Source organism: Nematolebias whitei, chromosome 4 (assembly GCF_014905685.2).
Source record: "Nematolebias whitei isolate Nwh7 chromosome 4, NemWhi1, whole genome shotgun sequence".
Classification (NCBI taxonomy): Eukaryota; Metazoa; Chordata; class Actinopteri; order Cyprinodontiformes; family Rivulidae; genus Nematolebias; species Nematolebias whitei.
The window spans coordinates 11,638,673-11,664,785 of NC_056501.1; the positions used below are offsets into that span (position 1 = coordinate 11,638,673).

At 39.2% G+C, this 26,113-nt stretch overlaps 1 protein-coding gene across 1 annotated transcript in view; it reads left to right on the top strand.

The window, feature by feature from the left end:
* atp8a1 (ATPase phospholipid transporting 8A1) overlaps positions 1-26,113 on the top strand; it is a 48,013-nt gene that overhangs the window by 19,857 nt on the left and 2,043 nt on the right. Inside the window, exons 2-9 of the mRNA XM_037675196.1 lie at positions 4,821-4,935; positions 11,366-11,465; positions 14,351-14,449; positions 20,068-20,113; positions 20,341-20,381; positions 24,259-24,332; positions 25,399-25,468; positions 25,566-25,693. Coding sequence (XP_037531124.1) covers positions 4,821-4,935; positions 11,366-11,465; positions 14,351-14,449; positions 20,068-20,113; positions 20,341-20,381; positions 24,259-24,332; positions 25,399-25,468; positions 25,566-25,693 — 673 coding nt within the window. The remainder of the gene's footprint in view (positions 1-4,820; positions 4,936-11,365; positions 11,466-14,350; positions 14,450-20,067; positions 20,114-20,340; positions 20,382-24,258; positions 24,333-25,398; positions 25,469-25,565; positions 25,694-26,113) is intronic.

Genomic DNA, 26,113 nt, shown 5'->3' on the forward strand with positions numbered 1-26,113 from the left:
ATCCATCATCCATCCACCATCCATCCATCCATCCATCCATCCATCCATCCATCCATCCATCCATCCATCCATCCATCCATCCATCCATCCATCCATCCTCTTCTGCTTGTTCTGAAGTCGGTTCACGGGGTCAGCTGGTTGAGCAAGGAGGTCCAGACATCTCTTTCCACAGCCACCTTTTCTAGCTCTTCTGGATGGAGCCCAAGGCGTTCCCAGGCAAACCAAGAGACATAGTCTCTTCATCGTGTCCTGGGTCTTCCCCCGGGTCTCCTCCCAGTCAGACAGGCTGAAGCACCTTCCTAGGGAGGCGCCCAGGCGACATCCTTACCAGATGCCTGAACCACCTCAACTGGCTCCTCTCAATGTGGAGGAGCAGCAGTTTGACTCCGAGTCTCTCCCGGATAACTGAACTTCCCACCCTGTCTCTAAGGGAGAGTCCAGCTACCCTGCAGAGGAAACTCATTTCAACCGCATGTATCCGCGATCTCATTCTTTCGGTCACTGCATATATATATTTAATATATATAATATAAAACAGTTGGTGTAAACAAAGTATTTTAACTCGACATTAATTCAAGCATTTGTTTATTAAAATATTTTTAAACACAAAAAGTCCATTATACTTTTAACAAAAATTTAAAAAAATCAATTATAGTATTTGTCCTTATTTTATGTCACTTACACTGATGTTTCAAACACATCAACTAGAACCCGACCGATATATCGGTAAGGCCGATATTTTAGGTCGATAATAGGCGTTTGGGGACATATCTGTATCGTGATTGGTCCATTACGTACCAATATATACACTTCTAATTTTCACCACTATGCTGGGAATGGGCATTTCTGTGTTAATTATTTTTTTAATTTTGTAACACACTTGATAACTTTATGGTTAATAGTGGAGGATAGAAAATGTGAACGCATGTCAGGAAGACTGTTTCAAGACTTCAAGTGTTAAAACAGGGTTAGAAGTAGATGTTTGTTTAGATTCTTGGGGGTGGACAAAGCTAAAAAATTTCCAGTCAGTATATCTGTTATATATCGGTTATCGGCGTTGGCCCTCCTCCAACAATATCGGTATTGGAGATAGCCAAAATTTCCATGTCAGCCGGCCTCTAATATCAACCATTTTTCACAAAAAGAAATGTGCTGTGCAATGCAATCCTGTTTTTTTTGCTTTGTATTGGTTTATCAATAACAATTATGGTATTTTGCTTTTTAAGTCTCATTCTGTAAGACTAGGAAACATTTAGATTTCAGGGGACTGCCAAAATAATACAGCTTATCTATTATAGGGACAAATGGGATTCAGCAAATATTGTCCAGTCTTGTGTGAATCCTATTTGCCATCCAGTTTTCAGTAGGTTTTAAGTGTAAAAACTTTTACGCAACATGCAGCTTGTATGTTCAACAAGCATAAAGACTGAACATAGATTGCATCTGTGATGTTTGACATTACCTACAAAAACATATGCCTGCCAATCAAAAATTGCAATATGCTACATGCATAAGCATGTTTGCAACCCACATGCTGCCCTCGTCAGGTCTCAGTGGAGTTTATTTACCCAGCAAAGTTTCATCTGCTTTGTTGAACTCAGCAGGAGCAAAGCGGAACCAAAGCGGGTCTTGTGTTTCCTGAGATATAGGCCATGTTTTATACACACACACAGAAAGGGTTTTCCAGTACAGACTGGTCTGAACAAGTTATGTCAATACTTAATTTTGTGCATAAAAAATGGATGATTCTTTAAATTTAGGCGACACATTTTTAATGAAAATGATCCGATTCAGAAACAACAGAAAATAATGTAAATACTAATACTTGTGAATCTTCTGGACACCAGATTGCAGCAGATAATCTTTTTTAAAACGTTTTGAGGACCCTTTCCGTTAGGATGTCACTCTGAACAGGAAATTCTGAGCTTCAACATTTCCTGCAACAAATAGTCTTTGAGTGGTAGCATGGCAAAGCCTGTTGAAGGCTGCTGAGTGTGTCTAAACTGCAAACACAGATCATTAGATGTTTTGTTTTTTAGCTTATAGAACTGTCTGTGGAGGAAAATAAAAGCCTAAACAGCAAAGTGAATGCGCTCTCTAAGATTACCGGTATTAGAGCTCAGCGGAGGGACTTCGTCTTCTTTGACTCTCAGCCACTTGTTTCTTCCAGTGAAAGTTAACAGCCAACCTGATCACATTTTCCCTGTGGACTTGGCTGTAATGGCTTCAGCCTGAAGCTCTGTGATGGGAGCTGATGGCTGTTTCAAATCCTTTATTACTTCTGATATTAGGCTGCTCAACAGATACACAATATTCATTAAAAAATGACTGTTAGACTTTGACTTGTTATAGCTTTATTGAATGCACATATATTAAATTTGATTAGTTTTTAGGCTGTAAGAAGTGATTTATGAGCTGTGAAACTACAAGAGTTGGAAAAAAGAAGGATCCATGGCTATTTTATTGTCTTTAACTCAGGCTTTTTGTTAAAGCTGCATTTCCACAAATTATGCTAAGAACAACTAAAGTGTAAATTTTACGTTAATTCTCTGAGCCACAGTCAACCAAAACATTATTAGAATATTGTTTTTTAGGTAGCACTTTGCACTATGAATACACGTTTCTCACCTTGAAACCTTTTCACTGGAGATGATAGTAAGCGATTTAAGTCATTTGTTAAGCTTTTGGAATATATATATTTTTAATTTTCACGATGTTAGGATAATACAATAATTCTGACATTTTACCTCTAACAATGCATGTTTCTGCATCAACTTATTAGGAATGCTCTAAACTAAGCCTGTCGAGATAAACAATAAATCAATGAATCGCATGGTAAATTAAAATTATCTACCTCGTTTTCATTTATCGGCTTTATCGTTTTTTTTGTGTCTCTCTTTCTGAAGCTCCACTTCAGTGCTCTTCACTGACCCCTCCCATTATCTTTTCTCTTTAAAATCTGTTTTAACGATCCAACATTGCGTCTTTGGATTGTTAAAAGCAGCTAAGCTGAGAAGCTAATTTACAAGCTAAGCTAACAGGAAAAAAAAAACGTCCGAAGCTCCAAAATTCACGGTCGAAACCCATGCCTTTGCTAAAAAGTTGTTTTTCGCTGATAAAAGAAGCTGAGAACTTGTTTACAGATTTTTTTAAAAATTAAAATCTTTGTGTGAAAAATGCTATGCTAAACAGCTCAAACCACAATGGATGTCCACTATTTTGAGAACTGAAGAGAGACAGCCCATGTCGCGTCAAGAGGCCTCCCTCCCATTTTTCGTAAATGGACACCCTGCTCGCTCCCTCACTATCCATCCTTCAGTTCAAACAGTCTTATACTGCCATCCGGTGGTCAAAAAAAGTTACTACATGCAAAACAAGTTAACAAACATTTATTCTTAAATTTGACAATAATTACTAATTATTGTCAAATTTCAAACAATATTATCGTTTATCGCAATAATTTCTGAGACAATTAATTGCCCAGCAAACTTTATCATGACAGGCCTACTACAGGGGTGGCTGAGTGGTTTGAGCAGTCGTCCTCCAATGCAAGAGTTGGGGGTTCGAATCCACCAGCAGTCACATGCCGAAGTGCCCCTGGGCAAGACACTGAACCCCTCATTGCCTCCGATGTGTGTCCCATCGGTGAATGAATGTGATAAAAGCACTGATTAGTCTCTTTAGAATGATTTTTTCAGTTAGCTTTGTACAGATCTAGTAGAGCGCTGTATGAATGGGTAAATGAGGCACAGATTGTAGAGTAAAGCGCTTTGAGTATCTCGATAAGATAGAAAGGCGCTATATAAGTACAGTCCATTTACTCTAAACTAGAGATGCATGATATTGGATTTTGGCTGATATCCGATATGCCGATATGTTCAAACTTATTTGGACGATAACCGATACCAGTAACAATATTTTTTCCTAGATCTACTTACAAAGACTATATAGCTTTTTCTGCTGTGGAATTAAAATACTACATTATTGTGCATGGTCTTTGTTAATTTGGCCTTTACCAAATGCAGATGCTTAGAAGGAGGCTGAAAATGATGTAACACTTCAACTTTGATTATGTTTAATGTCAAATTTATTCATGACATTTACTGTGTACTGTGTGCACAATGACAACACTCAGTGCAAATTCGTCAGTGCATTTTATATTTGCGAGTTATTTTGATGGAATGACCGATGTCCGATATTTAACTTTATCGCTAATATCGGCCGATACCATGCCAAAGATATCGTGCATCCCTACTCTAAACACTTTCCTGTATAATTAATCAAAGTAAAGCTTACAAGGCCATCTTTATTTGTTATGGTGTCAAAATGATTAGCTACTTTAATTAAAATAGTAAAATACATGTAATATTATACAACCAGAGTCTCTAAACATTTTAAACTTAAAACACTCCTTGAATTTGTTTTTATTTGTCTTATTTTTCATTTTAGTATTTGACCACCAAATCCTGTAGCTGAAAAATCCTCTGATAAAATTAAGGCTTGGGTACAGATGTGTGCTGCTGCTAATTCTGCTAGAACATCTTTATTATTTAATTTTCTGGTCTAATTAATCAGTTTGAAGCAGAATACACATATTCTGACAGTAAAGCAGCTCACTCTACTTTATAATCCTTTCAAAATAAACTGCAGTAGGATGCTACAAGCTGATTTATTTTTCCTTTTTTTTCTTCAAATGGGCAGTAGATGTTGAAAAAAAGTACAGTCAGTCTTGTTCAGACTCCAAAGGCTCCTTTGTAGGACTAAAAAACCTCAAATAAGTTTTTCATCTTTCTTTTCTTTGTCCTTTTTATATCCTGCAGGATATGAAAAGACAGAAGACACGTCAGAGAAGACATCACTGGCCGACCAAGAAGATGCTCGACAGATATACCTCAACCAGCCTCAGTTCACAAAGTTTTGCAACAATCGAGTCAGGTAAAGCGCTAGAAATGCTCAGACCATGATGAGAAATATCAAACTTGTACTGTTCTGAATTTATGAGGTACACACAGTGCTACATATATTGAAGCATTGAGTTTATGTCTGGTTTGTGGTTTCTCTAGTCTTTTGTTTTGTGTGGTGTGAAATGAAGGGACACCCACTCACAATGCTGTTACACTGGTGATGAAGAAAATAGAAGACAGAGTTCTTCACTAAAATGAAGGCACAGCAGTCAGTCCCTAACAGGGAAAAGATTAATATGTGTTTTGAGATATTTACAGCAGAAGATTGCAATGGTGAAACTCATTTGATGAGAAGTTGATGAACTATCCAGGAGCTAATGAGAAATTTCAGCGGAGTTGCATGTTTCAACATACCAGACGTTAACCTTGAAGTCTGTTAGCAAAACAATTAAACTATGGCAATATTTGACTGTTTAGACTTCCTGTAATATCAGTCTGGTATTGATTTCATGATCGTAAAAACATTGAAAACATATAATTTGATAAATACTTTTGTTCTTTATGCAGCAAAAAGAGAGATCTGTTTCACAGGTACAGCTACATCAATCTCCTTAGCTTTATGAATTTCAATAAAACATTTACTGATGATATCAAGATTTGCTTTTAACAGCAAGTAGTTTAACGTTTCAAATTGACCTTTTTATCCCGTTGCACCTCTTTGGGGAGCTCAGCCTCTTTGCATCAAAGGTCACGATTGTTCAGGCATGCCATCAAGAAATATTACTGTTATCATTCCTGCTGCATGAGCAACTGGAGATGTGTACAGGATCAGTGAGCACAGATGTAGCTGTAAACTGAACTGCAAAAGTATTTATAAAAAACTATGAAGTGTGTGTAAGACTGTGCTGTTCATACATGACAAAATAAGCAGCTCAGACAATTACAATTATACATATTTTTTAAACAAATAAATGCAGATTTTCACGTTTAATGGGTTCGTGAAGCAGTAAGGAATACATGTTACACATTTGTCCTATCATATAAAAATATATGCTATCTTAATAAAAATATAAATGTTATAAATCGTTAAAAAGTGTATTCTGTGATTCGAAACAGTGTTTTTGCTAAAAGTAGTTTGAAAGATGACAAAAGCACCAACATGAAAAACATTAGGGCTGAAGGTTTATTACAAACGCTGAATAAAAACAATGATCCTTTTCATTTTTTACCTGTTGACTAATTTACCTGAATAAATAAATAATAAACTAAGCACACATATCAATTTGTGCTTTTCGTCAGTAATGTAAGGACATGTTCGTCCAGTTTTATGACACCACACCTTTAAGTGTTCAAGACTACGAAGGTAACGTCAGTTCAGGTATTTTCTTAAGTAGCCATTGTTTAGCTGTTAATTTTAGCATTCTGCGTGTATTATAGTGCATTAATGTACTGTATTGCAGTTTTTTGATGAATGTAGCGTGACCTGCCTCACCCCAATTAGATTCTACACCGTTTATTTGATTTTTCATACAACTGAGTGCCATCTTGATGTGACTGTCATAACAAGGCTGTTTGACCCTTCACTGATGTCATTTATTGGTCACACCCATCAACTGAACGCATCCAGGTCATGCTTTGTGTGGTGTTAGTCATGCATAAGTTAAACGTGAGCCAGAGAAGGCTTACAAGGCTCACTTTACAAAAAATGGAATTAAAGCATGTATGTGTGGCGGTAGAAAATGCAGAATGAAAATGGTGCATTGACTTTGAGCACGGACTTTGTTGGTAACGAAAATGGTGGTTTTGAAGCAGTCACTGCCGTAATTCATCAGTGACATGGATCCCTGGCCAATCGATGCCCTGCAGCCATGCATCCATCCAGCCATCCATTATCTTTACCTGCTTCTTCCATTTCGGGTCGCGGGGTCACTGGTGCCCATATCCAGCAGTCACTGTCGACTTACGTGTAATCATCATCTGCGCACCATGGCTCGACTGGAGCCTCGGGTAGGTCAGGGTAGGTCAATGAAACCGAGCTGAAAACGGGTACAACCATTCAATGTTAAGCCTCTGAACTCTTGCAGGGTCAACTTGAGAAGGGTCAAGTTGAGCTCATGGTAAACGGCTAATGTGGCCCTTTGACGGACTTGAAAAATGTCCAGGGCGCACCCCGCCCTCACACAGTGACTCCTGAAGATCGGCATCATCTCCCCTACGACCCAGAAAGAATAAAGTGTGTAAAGAAAATGAATAGAAATGGGCTTCTGTTTTCCCCAACACAGTGAAGAGTTAAGGAAATTCTGCAAAGACAAAAACTACAGAGACGAGTAAAATTAAGTCTGCAGCGTGTTTTCTCTAATAGGGATTCAATTAATTTGTTAAATGAGAAACGGGATAATCATAACAGGTGAAAAATGTGACAACATCTAAGAAAGCATTGGTGAAAAGCACAAATAAGGATATAGTGATCAATTGAAAACATTTTCAACACATAACTCAGCTTTATCACACAACTGATTTTTGTCAACTATATTTTCTAAAATCCAAAGGACCACCAACACAAATAAAACTCCTTTTTTACCAGATGTTTCACACATTTTTGTCGCTGCTTTAGGTAGACGTGTGTTGGTCCTCCCCCAGAAAATTTGGAATAAAAGAGGTGCCATTTCCTGTATTTTGGTGTATTTTAACCAGTTGTTAAACATCTGTAAACATTTGATTAAACTGATTAAAAACAGGCAGCATGGTGGCGCAACTGGTAGAGCTGCTGCCTCTCAGCGAGAAGGTTGCCAGTTCAAATCCCGGTCTGGGGGCCTTCCTGGGTGGAGTTTGCATGTTTTCTCCGTGCATGCGTGGGTTTTCTCCAGGTACTCCGGTTTCCTCCCACAGACCAAAAACATACATGTTAGACTGATTGGTAACTCTAAATTATCCCTAGGTGTGAGTGAAAGTGAAAGGTTGTTTGTCTCTATGTGTCCCTGTGATGGACTCGAGAATGCAGTGTTGAGATAATTGGGTGTTTTTTTTACTTTGCACAGAGCTGTTTATATGTATTTTGTACATAGAGTCAGAGCTAGGAGTTAGCTGGGTGGATATTTAGACACATTGTAAAGTACTGTAGATAAGTGCTAATGTGAGCTAATATTTTTAGCATAAGGGCGGTGTGTAATAAACCAGTTTACTGTCCACCTCTGCCAAAGCCGAACCACAGTTCATATATCGGCTATGATACCATATATTTTTTGTAACACCAGATTTCGTAAGATTTTAAATCAACATAGCTTATGTCACTGAGAATAAATTAAAGCAATTTGTGAGATGTCTGATGATCTGGCTGACGAACAGTTGAGTTGTACTTTGAATTCTAAACTGTGGCCAAAGATTTGCTTCAGACCTTCGAGGTTCAGGTTTTTCCAAAGATCCAATTTGCTCAACAGGATTGGTTGCTGTCTCAAAGTGACCAGTGAAGACTTCCTACAGGGGCACAGTCTGTGATTAACAATAAATCTAATCTCACAGGCAGACAGAAAACATATTTTTTGCTCCCACTTGGTCTTATTTTTGCACTGCAGCAGCTGTAAAGTGACAGGCAGCGTCCTGCTCTTGCGGACTGTTTATTCAGCGGCCCTGCTTGCTGGCAGATCTGGTTCTAGTGTAAATGTGATCATTCGCTGAGATGTTGACATTTCATCTTGTGGCAAACAGGAGTGGCCTTGCAAACCATGTCACTGTTAGGGATCCATTAAATACCGCTGGTGTGGAAAACACGGGTCGACTGCGATATGAATAGACCTGGTGATACAGACTCACACAGGAATTGCTAAAATTGTCTTGGCCTTACTCACCTAATCAAATCGACTTCTCATTTTACATTCCTCAATTTATTGGCAAGATTTTTGAGCTTCTCTTAATAATAACCCAAACAGGTTAATACCAAATGGCATGACAGCCACTATATGAGTAGGACTATTATTTGTAACACTGCAGACAAACATACAGGAACATGTTGCATTTAAGATGTTGATTATATTCAAAGTTTATGGGTCTAGTCATTTAAATTGTTACCAGTCTGCATCTAGTAGTTCTTGCTGTTACGGATTTTCATCACCTGCTAAGTAAGTTTCTTTCAGCTGCTCTCTTCTATAGGGGGTTATCACAGCGAGTGAACTCGCACAAAAGAGTTGGCAATTGTTTTACACTGGATTCCCCTTCTGAGGCTTGAACCAGCAGCCTCATGCTCACTGCAGACCTTAACCACTGAACCACTGCAGCCCATTTTCAGCATCTGCTAAGTTTTCTGTTGTGGTAATATGTCTACAGGCAGCATGCGCATGTCCTGATTTCATTTCAGTTAAAACAATCCTGTGCGTTTTGTGCGTGTCTACCCACAAGCTGGTAAATTTAAGTAATAATGTAACAGTTATTATAACAGTGGTACCCACATCTGTTTTACAGTAGATTATAAAGAAGACTGAAGAATTGATGCCATCATTAAGAAAACATTAGGGGGGAGTGGTGACGCTGAGATTAGAAACTGCGAGCCTGTGATCGGAAGGTTGCCAGCTCGAATCCCCAAACCATCCATCCATTTTCTTCCGCTTATCCGGGGTCGGGTCGCGGGGGTAGCAGCCCAAGTAGGGAGGCCCAGACTTCCCTCTCCCCAGCCACTTGGTCCAGCTCCTCCGGGGGAATCCCGAGGCGTTCCCAGACCAACCGAGAAACATAGTCCCTCCAGCGTGTCCTGGGTCTTCCTCTGCGTCTCCTCCCGGTGGGACATGTCCGGAACACCTCACCAGGGAGGCGTCCAGGAGGCATCCTAACAGATGCCCGAGCCACTTCATCTGGCTCCTCTCTATGTGGAGAAGCAGCGGCTTTACTCTGAGTCCCTCCCATATGATCGAGCTTCTCACCCTATCTCTAAGGGAGAGCCCAGACACCCTGCGGAGAAAACTCATTTCGGTCGCTTGTATCCGAGATCTCATTCTTTCGGTCACAACCCAAAGCTCGTGACCATAGATGAGGGTGGGAACGTAGATCGATCGGTAAATTGATAGCTTTGCCTTTTGACTCGGCTCTCTCTTCCCCACGACAGACCTGTACAGCGCCCGCTTCACTGCAGACGCTGCACCTATCCGCCTATCGATCTCGCGTTCCATTTTTCCCTCATTCGTGAACAAGACCCCAAGATACTTAACTCCTCCACTTGGTGCAGGACCTCCTCCCTGACCCGGAGAGGGCACTTTACCCTTTTCCGGCTCCCCAATCCAAATTTCCGAATCCCCAAACCATCGCATACAATTTGGGTTGGAAAGGTGAAGCAGCCACATCTGCCTCCACCTGTATGTTCCCCACTCTGGGCTCTTGAACATTGCCCTTAACCCTCCAGCTGTTCCCCAATTACCTGAAGTGTCAGCCCTCTGTTCCACATGTGTGATGGGGAAAAAGGCAGAGAATGAATTTCCCCATTGCGGAGTAACAAAGGAAATATTATTAAAAAATAAAATTGCTTATTGCAAGTTTCTCTAATATTTTGCAACCTTAATAGATATATGAGAGGAAGTAAAGGGTTGACTCTTAAATACTTGTCACATTAGCCACTTATTGCATTAATATTTTTTAGTTCCTTGACCTTTTGTCTGAACTTCTTTCAGTATTATATTGAAATAACTGTGTTTGCTTTTATTACGGCAACATTTACCCACAAAGTACGAAGCCAAGCATCATTTCATTAGTTGTTTTTCAGGTCATGGAAGGGAAGTCTATGCTTTCCATTTCTTTTCTACACTTTTACGTCGTGGTTGTCGTTCTACAAAGAAATGCTCAAACAGATGTGTAGCAGCGTTATAAATTTCTGTTGAACTGCAGATCCTTGTCTGCTTTTAGACAATTAGGCAGCTTTACTGATATTCTGTTCGTATTTGTCTGAATGATTTTTGTATTTTTTTATTTATATTTGTGAGTATATGCTCAACGTTGCCATTGGCTTGGCATGCAGCTTGTTATAAATCCTCTCCTAAAGTGGCTGCTCTGACCGGCCCCGTTAATGCAGCTGTAAATCAGACTGCTGGAGGCCTGGCTGGTGGACGGCTGAACGCTCCTCTGGTCTCGGTGTCCCAGCATCATGACCAATCCCACAGGAGCACAGCAACATAGTTCAAATCTGTCTCCAAGTCTTTATGCCCCCTCTGCCAGCTCCAGTCTTCTCTCTAATTATTCTTTATAATTTATCAGTCCTCACCCATTTCTCTGTAAGTGTATCAAAGAAAGGAGGTTGCTCTTGAGTTTGTACTGTATAACTGAAAATGGGTCAAATGAAAATGTTCACGTTCATTGAAATATGATAAATTACAGTTCCGTCTGTCACGTCACCAGATTTTATAATGAACCTGTTTTGTTCTCCTTTGGTTTGTCTCCTGCTCCACCCTTTGCCTCGTCGTTTCCTGCTTGATTCGGACCTTCAGCACAGCCAAATATAACGTCCTCACCTTCCTCCCTCGATTCCTCTACTCGCAGTTCAGAAGGGCAGCCAATGCCTTCTTCCTTTTCATTGCACTCCTGCAGGTAAGAAGAGTTAGCTTTGCTGCTTCTGTGACATAAAAGTACTGAATCAAGGCTCGTCTCATATTTAGTTCATCATCGCTTTACAATGTTTTTTTCATTTTTTTATCGTAATTTTCTTCCATTTATATTTTTTCGATGTATAAGCTTTCTTTTATGGTCGTCTCTTGTTGTCATCATTCTTTGTTAATAACAGGTCTCTCTTGTAAATGAGTCCTCGAGGCTCAAAGAGACTAACCTGCATAAATAAAGGTTGAATGAATCATCATTCACATTTTTATAGAATAGATGGGACTATTTTTCTCAGTTTGCGATGACCTAGACACAATTTTCTTGAAGGTTATGTCTGTAATTTCATATGCGCACACACACAGACACACACACTGCTTTTACATAGCCTGATAAGAAAAAATGCATGTCATAGTATGCAACTCTGCTTATGTTTTGACTACAGTCTAATAATGTTGCACAGAAATGAACTTTACTGGCACTGTTTTGATTTAGCACAACAAAGGCTTTCCAGTAGTTTTCCTGTAAAAGTAACTACATTTTCCTTTTAACCACTTGTTATTACTACATGATTCAATGCTGAAATCTCAGGAGTTCCCAGAGAACAGGAACTAAGGTGATTCAGTTTTTTGGACTTCCTGTTTGAGCTGACAGGCTCACGTTAATGGGATCACTGTGGATGGGGAAGAACTCCATCCAGTGTCCTCTAAAAAAAGCAGCCAGCGTGAATCTTCATTCCCTGCTCTGTCAATGTTGTGACCTTGAGCAAAACATCTATGTAGATGAGAAGGACACAATCAATTTTGTTCAAGTTTCCTTCCAGCAGTGAAATATTGATGGTCTCCTGTGGTTCTGGCTTGGCTTTAATTATGCTGCTATTTAATTACTAAGACATAAGATGAGCTGTAATTATCACGTCCACATTATGGTTTAGAGATTTTTTTATTTAATTTTTTTATGTAATAGTAGATTTAGTTTGCTTGCTTTGTTGATGACATCCATTTTTTACGTTATAACAAATTATCAGTAAATTTGTCAGTTTCTTTTTTTTTTTTTACAGTTCAATAATCCAAAAGAAAGGTAATTAATATATTTCAACATTAGTGTGTCTTACATTGATGTAAGGTGACTTGTTGCACAAGTGTCACTTGCATAAAGCATTGCTGGAATGATAGTTTTACCAATTTTGTTAGTCTTGGATACGTCATGTTTGCTGAACATGTTTGGGTTCACATGTTCACGTGCAAAACCAAAAACTCAAGCACTTGAAGGTAAAATAAATCAATTAATTTACAAAAGACGAAACAAAAAGACTGACGAGGCAGCAAAAAAACTCACAACTGAAAACTTAAGGAAATGCTCAGTATGAAAAAACTCTGGAGGCCCGAAGGAAAACAAACCATGACAACATGAAAGTATAATGCGTGGACAACAAAAGAGAAGAACCCCTCGTACTTTAAAAGGAAACTAATGGGGGAAATTTGACAACACCTGAAATGAGACGATGAGGAACAGATGAGAGTGGGAGGGGCAGGAGCAGAAACTAAGTGAGGGAAAAACACTGGGGAAGCTGAAACACAGGTAAAACGGACTCAGAGAAACTAAAATCAAAAGCCACAAGAAGACTAAAACAACACAAAGAGATCCTGACAGGATACCCCATAAAGGAAGGAAACTTTTTTTTTTTAATCTGTCCATACAGATGCAGACAAAACAGAAGTTATTTTTGTTTTCCCCCAATGGAAATAGGTTCATTTTCAAAACAAACACTTGTTTTTTTTCAACTAAATCATGAAAAAAACTTCAATTACATCACCTTTACTATGAAGAAAACTTCTTTTGGAGTCTTGTCCATTGTTTTTTTTCCATTAAAATATTTTATATAATATATTACCATACTTTTTGCAGTATAATTCACACCTTTTTGCATAAATTAGCATGGCCTGTGACTTATTTGTTTTTTTTCCCATATTTATAACCCAAATTTTTGGCTGAGATCTGGCTATTTCATTCATTCTGACATGGAAAATATTGAACACTACCATTTTCAACCACTAGAGGGCAGTCGATTAGTATGGCAAGCCAAGTGTCTCATTAATAGATACAACTGGCTATTAATGAGATACTTGGCTTGCCCTATCAGGCCACCTTCGTCTCGCTCCAGAACTCCTGGAGCAAACGTCAAATCGGTGAAATGCAGCTGATTTGGCCGTTAAAGTGCATTTATTAAGGAAAAGTTCAACTGAGACACACCTTTACTATAATGTTGAGCAAACAAATTATTGTTTTTAGGTGGTTGTCTTGTTACATTTTTAAGAAAGCCACAGCGAGTCCTCCCTCTGCGCGCTCCCACAGCTGCGAATCGGCTTTTGAAATGCAGATGATTTGACCATCAAAGTGCATTTATTAAGGAAAAGTTAAACTGAGACACACCTTTGTTATAATTTCGAGTAGAAAAATAATTTCTTTTAAGTGTTAATCTTGTTAAATTCTTGTTAAAGTTCTCCCGTGCACTCTCCCGCATCCGCCATTTAGCAGCCATTCAATTTTTGGCACAACACCAGCCCACGTTTCCGGGTGTTCAGCGGTGACTCGTAACAAACGGGACGTGTCACCGGTGACGCATAATAGATGCGACTTATATGGCGAACTGACGTATTTATGTTTTTTTCCCACTTTATGAGACATATTTGGACTGATGTGACGTATACGGCGGAAAGTACGGAAGTTGTTCTGCAGGATTGCGTCAGACTTTTACTGAGTGCCACCAGCAGGGTTTTTGTTTTCTAAGCATGCTCAGACTAAATTTGAAGAAAAACAAAATAGAGAGAGAAATGCTCAAAATTTGACTTCACTTCTTCACTTTGGGTCTCCTTTAGCAAATCCCAGATGTGTCTCCTACTGGTCGCTGGACCACCCTCGTGCCGCTGCTCTTCATCCTGGTGGTGGCAGCTGTCAAAGAGATCATTGAAGATCTGGTAAGACAACTGTCTGATAATAATTTCAATTTTTATTTTTAAACTTTAAAAAATTCCGTATTAAATTTTTATCGTCTTGGTTTTTTGATGCATTATGCTTTGCATGGACATTTTATGTTTTCTAAATGATATAATCTAAGTAAAGGAAATGTTAGAGGAACTACATAAACATCAGCAGCATCCTGGTTAAATGTGTAGCATCAAATTGTGAGAACAAAATTTGGCCTTTTGTGGTTCTTCAGACCACTAGTTTTCCAATGACATGAAAAGACTTTATCACCTATCAACAGTAGCTGTGATATAACATTTTCTAAAAGGGATTTCTAAGTAAAATAGGTCAACAGTCCTCAGTAATTCGAGTGTCCTACTGTGCTTTAAGGACTGTCCACATTCACAGGCCATGTAGGGCTTCTGTGCACTCTCTCGAGTGCTGGACTTTTCTCTGCGAAACATAAAAAACAAGGCGGTGATGGTTATTGGACCACAGCAGGATTCCCCTCAACGTAAAGTCACATCATCAGACACAGTCATGCAAACATACCCATTCATTTTAGGGGTCCCAGCTGTGTCTACTGGACCTGAATACTCATTTAGTCAATTAACCTAGATACAGCTTGCTCATGCACAAAAGCTGTTAGTACCAACAAAACAAAACGACGGTCTGCCCAGAGCAAGTCTGAGCAGCTGAACAGATGCTTGAGAAAAGGCCATGTAGGCTATTTGATGTCAGAGGTTGATTTTAGTTCTTCTCAAAATCTGTCTTTTGAGATTTGCTGCCCTGTAACCCTGTTCTTAGCAGCTGAAGATGGATGAATGTTTAGGAGTTTATTAAAGTGGGTATTAATCTATGCAGTAGTCCCTTGCTACTTCGCAGTTTGTTTATCGCGGACTTGCTCTATCACAATTTTCCAAATTAAGATCAGACATGACACCCAAATTGGCCGACTGATGGATGAGCCGCACGATCGACATGGAATTTTTATTTAAAATAAAAAAAATATATATTATTTATCGCCTGTTGCACATTTGCGCTGCCCACACTGCAGGATAAAGTTCCTGGTGCAGCTGATCAGCTGTTCTCCATGCTGAGCAGAGAAGGGGGCGTGGCCAAGAACGCTTGCAGGTGGCTGAGAGCAGCAGAGGCAGGGAGCTGAAATCATGACGTTCTGTGCTCTTTTAGAGCTTTAGAGTTTAGAATCATTGTTTAGAATATTGCAAGAGTGCGGGAAGTGTTTAAAAAGCCTTTATATATATATATATATATATATATATATACTAAAATAAGCTACTACTTATTACTTGTACTACTATTCCTACTTTGCAGTTTTTCTCTTATCGCGGGGCTTCAGGGTACAGATCCCCCGCGATAAACAAGGGACTACTGTACAGATTTTAGTCTTTGTTTTTAGCTTTTAATCCACCAAAGTCTGTCTTAGCAAAGTGAGGGAATGCTGTATTCCTCTGTATTGCAGTGACACTGCAATGCGATCCCCTGTGCAGGTCCCAGTGGGCAGTTACTCTATACCAACCTGTAGTGTCTATCGCATGCTGAAGGGGCCAGCGCAGCACTTTTTCTCCTGGCCTGTTGTGGAAAACATGGGAACAGAGTGGTGATGACTCCCATCTTTATTGCTGAAGGTCACCTGCGCACACGTCTGTTGTCCGCACTGTGTTGTCCCTCACAAGTTGACCTGACAGGGCAACATCGACCCCCTAACTCCATGAATCATAAACACCGTACAGCACACGCCTCCTCTGTTGCTGGCTGTCTCTGCTGCAGCAGACTCGGGCTGTTTGCTCAGAGCTGCTCAGCTGTCTTTCATCTAAAGATGGGACAGAAATGGGGATAGAATGGTGTGAAATTGAGCTGGAGTGTTTTTTTTTTTTTAACTGTACTCCGTGGTGTGATTATTACACAGTATCAGTTTCTACCCTTACAGTTGACCTGAGATGCAAATGACACAAAGCCAGGAAGGCTTATTTAATCTTTTGCTGCTTTCTATTTTTCCGAATCTGTGGAGGCTTTGGTGCTGCAGTACCCTTTGTTTCCCTCGCCTTCTGTTGCATTGTGATTACACACATCTATATATGGAGCATATCCTTTTTCCTGTCAGGGATAAACACGTGAGATGCAGCAAAAGTTATAGAATTCCTTACATCAATTCTTTTTATAGTACAGGGTCTGCATTATAGTGTGGATGAATAATGCTGAATTATGAATGGCTATGATAGTGCAAGATTTTTTTAAAGGGATAGTGCAGCCAAAACTATTGAATCCATTTGGCACAGACCATATTTATTACACACTACAGCATGGTGCAGGGTCATCAAATCAAATGAGAAAAAGGACATATTAAAGAGACATTACAGCTCACTGGTGAGTTCTCGCTGCAGCAGCCCTGGTTGATTTCAGCTTTGGCCCTAAGCTATATATGTTTTTACCATTTTAAATGCTGCTAATGCTGGTTGTTGATCACAAAAATCAACCACTGTAAGCTTTGATCTGAAAGTTGATAGCAGCTGTTTAACCAAACAGATGTTTTTAATACTGTAAGGCTTGAGTGGCAGTTTTAGAAAACCACATTAGTTTGAAATTAAATTAGCCTAAATTGATACAGATATCCTCCTCTTGTAAACAGGTTGTTAACAGAAGAAGTGGATGTGTCCTCTCCTCCCTAATCAAAAAGAGCACACGTTGCTCTCAGGAGCTCAGTTTAAAAACACAGTAATCATTTTAATGAGATGGATGCAGCAACATGTTATTACTCAGCGTGATGCTGGTTGACAAGCTGTCCCTTGGAATTAGCTGCACGAGTCACAGTTGATTGCATGACTGACAAACAGGCAGGACATGAAGGGAAGTAGCGGTTCTCCTTTGAACTGGTTATGATTGGTATCTGTTGAGTTTTTTTTTTTTTTTTTTGAGGAGGAGGACTCTCTGTACCGTTTGTTGCACCCAAAAATAAGAGTCCATTGTCCAAATCCTTTTGTATATTTGCTGTGGAAACTCAAAAGTGCTCTGTGGATAATTAAATAAAGTAGAGGTAAACCCTTCCATGACACGTTGGAGCCGGCAGATATTTGAAAAGCTTCTTAATAGATTAATTTAGCAATTAATCCACGCAGCATCCATGCAAGTAACTTCTTTTGTATTAAAGCTGTTGGGGATGTAGATGGTTCTCTCAGGATCCATGTTGCAGTTTTTATTTCAACACTTTTATTCTTCTTGATTTTTTTCCATCAGTCAGGTGAGCATGCAGGGAGAACAGGTCAAAGTTAAGCATCAGACTTGGAGAGATTTAGAGCTCCTGTTGAGCCCACACCTCTAAAGATGCAGTGGTTGTATTGTAGAACGTTTCTGTGGATGAACAGCTGAATGATGCGAGTCCATCCATTTAGAAAGATTTTGGAAGTCCCGGTGTGAAAATCACTGCACAGTCTAGGTCTATGCGTTCTTTGGCTTGCAAGTGCAAAGTCAGGTTAAAAAAAATCATCATTACATGTAAAAGTCAAATCAGCAGCATCATTTAAGACGTATTGTTTCTGCAAAAAGTATTGTAATCAGAGAAATTGCATTTCTTGCGAAAATGCAGTGTGAATGCTTATTACTGAAGAACTTGCTGAAAAACAGCGGAAATTAGCTAAAAACATACTGAATTGTAGCTGAAATGAAAGAGCAAGCCTTAATTGGTAGAATAAAGCAGAAAGAACACATTTTTGCATTCAACCTTTATTTAGACAGGTAAATCCCATTGAGCCTCGAGGACTCATTTACAAGAGAGACCTGATTTCAACAAAAAATGATGACAACAATGGACAACAGCAACAACAATAAACAGTTATAAAAAGTCATACTGCAGGGTTTTTTTTTTTTTACAAATAGGATGGCTAAAAGAAAAAGGTAAGAAAAAAAAAACAGCTAGATTCTAAGGCGAATGAAGAAAACTAAAAACAGGAACATGTCTGCATTGGTCCCTGCCAGGAGTCCAACAGATTCTTAAAGCCACTTAGAGAGGACAAGGTCAAGAGCTTCAAATCTTTTTGTAAGATATTCCAGGAAACAGGAGCGGAGTAGGAGAAGGCCCTTTTGCCAAGTTCAGTCCTCATTGAGGGAACACTGCAGGTAATAATGTCCTGAGAGCGCACTCCGTAGCTGCACTCACACAGAGACATGTAGGAGGAGATGTATGAAGGCAGCAGACCAAGAAGTGATTTAAAGATGAAAATGTACCAGTGAGAGAGTCTGCGTGAAGTTAATGATGTCCAGTTAACCAGTGAATACAGGGTGCAGTGGTGGGTACGATAATCACAGCCAGTTATGAATCTTAGTGCACCATGATAGACAGCATCCAACATCTGCAGGGTTCTTGTAGGGCTGAATTAGCTATAAATTAGCAGCACTAAACACAAAAATTAAGAAATTTACTAAAAGACAAAACTGAAATTGGCACAAAAATAGCTGAAAAGTAGATGAAATGGCAAAACGAACCTTAAATGGCTAAATAGTTGCTGAAATAGCAGAAAAAGCTGAAACTAGCAGAAAAAAGCTGAAAGTAGCATAACAAGCTGAAGCTAAACTAAAAATGTTAATTAGGTTTAAAGTAGCAAAAATTACCATGAAAAATTAGAATTTATCTGAAAACAGCTGAAATTAGCTAAACTTGCTAACAAGGTATCTGAAAATGTAGAACAAGCTTAAATTGGCAGATGAAAGCAGAAAGAACACGTTTGCTAAATTAGACTGAACGAAGCAGAAATGAGCACAAAGAAGTGGATATTATCTGAAAAATGCTGAAATTAGCAGCAACCAACAACAACAACAACAAAAAAAAAACAGCTGAAAAGCAGCTAAAAGCATCACAAAGAAACTTAAATTACCAGAAGGAGAGCACATTTTTGCTAAATTAGGCTGAAAAAAGTTTAAATGAGTGCAAAAAAAATGTGGAATTAGCTGAAAAATGCTAAAATTAGCTTAACAGCTAAATAGTAACTGAATTAGCAGAAACAGCTGAAACTTGTAGAAATAAGATGAAAGGAGTAAAACAAGCTGAAATTAGCAGCAGTTAGAAGAAGCTCAAAAATGTTGTAGTTAGCAGAAAGAATCTGAAAGGAGCACAAAACCGCTTAAAAAGCAGCTGAACTTAGCTGAAAGTAGCTGAAAAAGTAAAAATTTGCACAAGGAGGTTGAAAGAAGCTGAACTAGAACAAAATGTGAAAGGAGCAGTGAAAGTTGTAAACAGACCTGAAGGATGTAAAATGAGCTCAATTCATTTTCCATGAGAAACAAAATGTCAGAAAAGGCTAAATATTTCAAAAAGCTAAAGTTACACCAAAACCAAAAACAGCTGAACGTTTTGATTAATGGTTTGATGAAGTACGTTGAAAACTGCGGGACGAGAATCGCGCCGAAATACGTACAGCAGAAAAATGGATCACAATGGAGTGAATGCTTCATTAACATTCACACAATAATTTGTCACTAAGAGAAAAGTGGCTGGTTCTTCTCAAGGCTACGCGTAGAGAAGTCTCTTCAAGTTGCTGTTTTCACAATTGATCTTTTTTGTTTGCATCATTCATTGCATCGTTGCATAATATGAAGTCGTTGTTCTTTGTTACAGAAACGCCACAAAGCTGACAGTGTTGTCAACAAAAAGGAATGCCAAGGTATTTAAACCCTTTTTCTTTAAAGTGTAACCTACATGCGTTACAAGAAAACAAGGAGGTTCTGATAAAAAAAAGACAAAATGTCTTGATGTATGGTTTTAGAATGACACCAGTAACGTTTCTTAACAACAAACCGGTTTGTTTCTTCATCTTCTTGTTTTATCTTCCTTTTTTTTCTGTTGTTGCTGCTGTAACTTCCTCTCCATCACTTTCTTTACTCACCACAGTGCTGAGAAATGGTGCCTGGGAGATTGTGCACTGGGAAAAGGTATGTGCTCACAGTTTGTCACTCTGCTGCTTATTTTATTTGTGTAGAGCTGAAAGAAACAACATGATTCTGATTACTGATTCTGATTGTTGTTACTGGAAAAACCAGACACATATTCTGACCTTTCCTTCTCTCATAGAGTACACAGCTAAACTAATTAATGCACCGTGCCCACAAGGATGGTTTCTGGAAGACGAGTTCCCAGTCTCTTCATCATAATAAAGCTATTGCATTTCTGTTGTCTGAGCAGCTCAGTTAAAACAAAAAGTCTGCACACAAAACACCAGGCAGAGCAGGAAATGGCTACATTTTGACCTCATTTGTAGCACTCATTATTTTTGAAACTACATTTTGCTTGTGGACAAACAGTTGAACTTGAACTTGTTTAACCTGTTATCTGAAACACGTTGCCGACAGTAAAACTTAATTTATTTCATGATATACTTGTAGATTTGAGCTGAATAAAAACGGAATTAACTACAGACCATAGTTAGGCTTTTTCCAAACATGTTTTAGTCTGGGGTTAATTAATAATCTGAATTATTTGAATATTCAGTAGTCCCTCGTTTATCGCGGGGCTTCCGCGAAGTAGGGATGGTAGTACAAGTAGTAAGTAGTAGTTTATTTTAGTATTTCAATATTCTAAACACTGTATCTAAACTCTAAACACTATAAAAGAGCACAGAACGTCATGATTTCAGCTCCCTGCCTCGGCTGCTCTCAGCCACCTGCAAGCGCTCTTGGCCACGCCCACTTCTCTGCTCTACACAGAATGATATCAGCTGCAGGGGGAGCTTATCCTGCAGCGTAGACTGCACAGAGGTGCAGCAGGTGCTAAATAATCTAAAATAACTGTTTTTAAATTAAAAATTCCATGCCGATCGTGCGGCTCATCCATCAATCAGCCAATTCTGCATCATGTCCAATCTTATTTTGAAAAACCGCGATAGAGCGAGTCCGGGAAAAACGAACCACAAAGTAGCAAGGGACTACTGTATTTAAAATAAGTAGGTTAACGTTATAAAATTTGCAGGTATGTTACATGTGCCATCTTGTGATAAAACTCCTGGTCCAAGCTGTAGTCACTGTAACTTTGTTAGTTTTGATTTAGTGTTAGGAAATGTGTTCATATCATCAAATTTGGTAGAAAAGTGGTGAGGAAGAGAGAGAGCACCATGCCTTATCAAGAAAACTCAAACGGCGCTGCCAAAGACCAAAGGCTTGCTGAGTGGAAATGGACTGAGAGGTGATTTTTGGAGTTACTGTGTGTGCATAAAAGACCAAAAGGGACCTATAATGCTCATAAGATCTTCACGATATAAACAAGTCCAGCTGCAGAAATATTCAACTTTACATTTTCTGTTAGAGCCACAGATCCAGGATGGGGCGGCGCATGTATTATTCCTGAGAAAATTAAGAAACTCTCACTCAGACATTAATCCGACGGTGGACACAGCTGGTTGTTGCATCAGACACTCCTGCACCATCAGCCTTATTATACTGATTCACTATAAGTTCATTTCCTGTAGTCACTGGGAAAATACTGTGTCTTTTGTTGGTGTGTGAATGTCCCATAGCTCAGACAGGATTCTGTAAAAAGCCCGACTTTAAATAATTGATAGTGTTTCCTCTTGCATGCATATTATAGAAGCACTTCTGTTCCAATTTGTTTCTTTTTTTAGTCTTTAAGCTTTGTAAAAAGATTCGTTTTAGGGCAGCTTGAAGGAGGTTTGGGATGACAAATGTAGTTTTTAGTTATTCAGAAAGGTCTTCTTGTTTTTGAAGGAACAAAATAGTGTTTTACGTTTTAAACACATACAATTTAAATTTTAATTAGAATAGGAAACAGGCTAAATGGTGGGTTATTTTATAGGATTTTTTTTTTTAACCTTTCAGGAGTGTTGAACTGCATGAATGGACCAAAGTTTAAAACTTTTTCCAAGTCATTCAGTCGATGTATTAACTCAAGTCAAATACCCGACATCATTTTCTAGTTCCTGGTTCATAAACATGAGTTACAGTAAATTGGTCCCATTTGATGTTTTTGTTGCTCCTCCACATCAAAATCATATACGGTAGTCCCTCGCTACTTCACGGACTCGCTCTATCACGGTTTTTCAAAAATAAGATTGGACATAACACACAATTGGCTGACTGATGGATGAGCCGCACGATTGGCATGGAATTTTTATTTAAAATAAATTATTTTAAATTATTTAACACCTACTGCACCTGTGAGCAGATGAGAGCTGCAGAAAAAGCTTCGTCCTGCAGCTTTGTGCAGCCAATACTGCAGGATAAACTTCCTGCTGCAGAGGATCACATGTTCACCGTGCAGAGCGGAGAAGTGGGCGTGGCCAAGAGCGCTTGCAGGTGGCAAATAGCAGAGGAGGCAGAGAGCTGACATCATGACATTCTGTGCTCTTTTAGAGCGTTTAGAGTTTGAAAACATTGTTTAGAATATTGCGAGAGTGTGGGAAGGGTTTAAAACACTTTATTTATATATATATATATATATATATATATATATATATATAAAATAAATTACTACTACTTGTACTACTATTCATACTTCGCGCTGTTTCACTTATCGTGTTTCTTCAGGGTACGGATCCCCCACGATAATCAATCAACCTTTATTTATACAGGTAAATCCCATTGAGCCTCGAGGACTCATTTACAAGAGAGACCTGAAAAACGAGGGACTACTGTATTACAGAAAAATCCAACCTTTTTTTTCTGACATTAAAGTTAGTCAACTGTCATGAGAAACCTTCATGAAATTATTAGTTTAAGCAAAATGAGAAGAATACACACACTTTTCATTTAAATTGCAACATTGGTGTGCCTTACAGATGTTACCAAGGGCCAGATTTGGCCCACGGGCCTTGAGATCGACGCATGCGCTCTTGGTCTTTATTTAATCCCAATGTTGATGATATTGATTAAATTTCTGATGCATGATGGAAACGTGCAGAGTCGAGCAGTAACTGAAAGATGACGCCAGCTGTTCCATCAGTGTCTTCTCCCTACAATTAAATGTTTCCGTGCTTTCATGTTTCACCGTTCTTTTTCTCTCCAGCTGTAAATTTTTATTCCTAATGCTGATTTTACATTTTTTGTGCTGTTTTATAGCCAGCCCCCAGCAGTAACCAGTTTATTTTCACAGATTGAAGTGGGCAATATTGTTAGAGTAAATGGCAGTGATTTCGTTCCTGCGGATGCTGTCATTTTATCATCCAGGTAGTGGAGACCACCCTGCTACCAGCCTGTGGGGAGTGTCTCCCCCCTCTCCTTTCCTCTTGCACTTTCAGCCCACACTAAAGAAGTGATGGTTAAATAATGCTAAGTTCATCGTGTCTAAATCAGATGAAAACATTCCTCCAACTTTTAAACATTTGAATATAATTAAATGCTGTGCAGCCAGTATTGTAGTGGGAACCATCATTTCTTCAGATGGGTTGGTGGTAATGTGATTTTTGATTAGATTTGTCCGAACGTGTCGTCATAAGCATTTATTTCTCCTTCACCTCTTCAAAAACCATTTAGAAATGCTAAAAGTGTGCCTGGTGGAGATTTTAAAAAAAGATCCTGCTCTGGCACAGCAACAGCAGTTTCATTACATATTTTTCTTTTCCAAATGGTTTGTGAACAGGAGAACAGATGAACAGCCTGTGATCGTACAGGACTGACCATTTGGCTCTTCAACTGAACCACTTCTCTCTCTCCCCTTGTATGTTTGCTGTGTGTCTATTCTCCATTCCTCCTTGTTGTTTTTTGTTTTCTTCCTCCCCTCCTTCATCCTCTCTTGGGTCCTGTGCAAACTGCTGCCACACCTCTGTCTCGCCCCCTGCTGGTGTGTGCTTGGTAAAATCAGGTGGCTGTGGGGGAAGTAGTCAGAGCTGCAAACGGGGATCACCTCCCAGCTGACCTCGTCATTCTGTCGTCCAGGTCAGGAAACCAGCAACATTACCAACAACGACAACAACAAACAGTGGTGGGAGAGGTTGGGGCTGTGTACCAACTGGGACTGACACAAATCAGACACTTTAGTTTCACAGTAGAGAAAAGAAGGGGCCTGCGAAAGTTTAGACGTGCACTGTTGCACCACAGGAGCACACGCTCCTTCTGTGTCGTGCTATTGTTTTGGGTGTGCTCTATTTTTCCATATTCCTGCCGAAGCATGCGTTGCACCCTGAATGTAAATATTTAATTCATTTGTTCTGACAGTTTGCATGGTGTCATATTCCAAGATGCAAAGGTGGAAAACCATCTTGGATTCCTAGATGTGCTTACTCTCCACAAGATGTGACTTCTAACTGCACGAGCCTCCACCCGGTTCATTAACTCATCATTATGAGTGCTGCAGCAGTAGATTGTTGCTTTATGGATGTTGCAGATTTTTAGAATTCACTTTCACTTGATTAATTTTATTGGGTTTAAACTCAAATTCATGGGCTAACACAGTGCATTAAGGGCTTGGTGTGTTTAAATCACTCTGTTAATAGAGTTTCTAACCAGTGGCCCAGCTCAACTTTTACCCACCAGCATGCTCTAACACTATGGATGAGCCCAGAGTCTGTCTGCATTGTTTGTTGTGCTTGGTCGCTCCCGTCACCCTGCTCTGATGCTTCTGCTCTCTTTCCAATCTCTTTGCTGTATAAGTGAGCTTTTGTCAAATGCCAGTTAAACTCAGAGAAAACAGCAGAAACAAACAAAGATGTTGTGTCTGTCCTGAAGATGTTTGCTGCACGTTAAACAATGTCTGTAAAAAAATTGGAGGCATTTGTTTGCCAACATGCATCATCTTTGTTTGCAGTGCTTTAGTCTTCTGCTGTTCCTCCGTTGTAGCCCCCCCTCTGTCCCAAACTCAAACTGATAATTTGCTTTATAAACAATTATTACAAGTTATAGCTTTTCCGATTTAATATACTCTAAATTATAATATCATTAAATACAGATTACTGCCATGTTATAATTCTACTCCAAGTGCTTGTTTCCTCTCCCTTCATCACAGTGAGCCACAAGGTATGTGCTACATTGAAACATCTAATTTGGATGGAGAGACCAACCTTAAAATCAGACAGGTGAGAATCTTTTAGTTCCATCTTTCTTAATAGTTTCGGTTCATGCAACGGTGGCCAAAAGCAAATTGATTTAATGTTTCTGTAACTACAACAACAGGGTCTCCAGGTGACTGCTGACTTAAAGGACATAGAAAGTCTGATGCGTCTCTCTGGACGGATGGAGTGTGAAAGCCCAAACCGTCACCTGTATGAGTTTGTTGGGAACATCCGCCTGAATGGGCACAGGTGGGTCAGTTCCAAAGCTGCACATCAGATTCTGCAGATAGACTGAAGCAATGTGCTGGGAGGTCTGAGAGTAGAAATGAAAGGACTTACGATGGATGGATGGATGGATGGATGGATGGATGGATAATAGATAGATGGATAGATGGATAGATGGATGGATGATAGATACATACATAGATAGATGGATGGATGGATGGATGATAGATACATAGTTGGATGGATGAATGAATAGACAGATGGATGGATGAATGAATAGATGGATGGATGGATAGATGGATGATAGATGGATGGATGATAGATGTATAGATGGATGAATAGACAGATGGGTAGATGGATGAATGACATATAGATGGAAAGATGGATGGATAGATTATATCTATCTATCTATCTATCTATCTATCTATCTATCTATCTATCTAT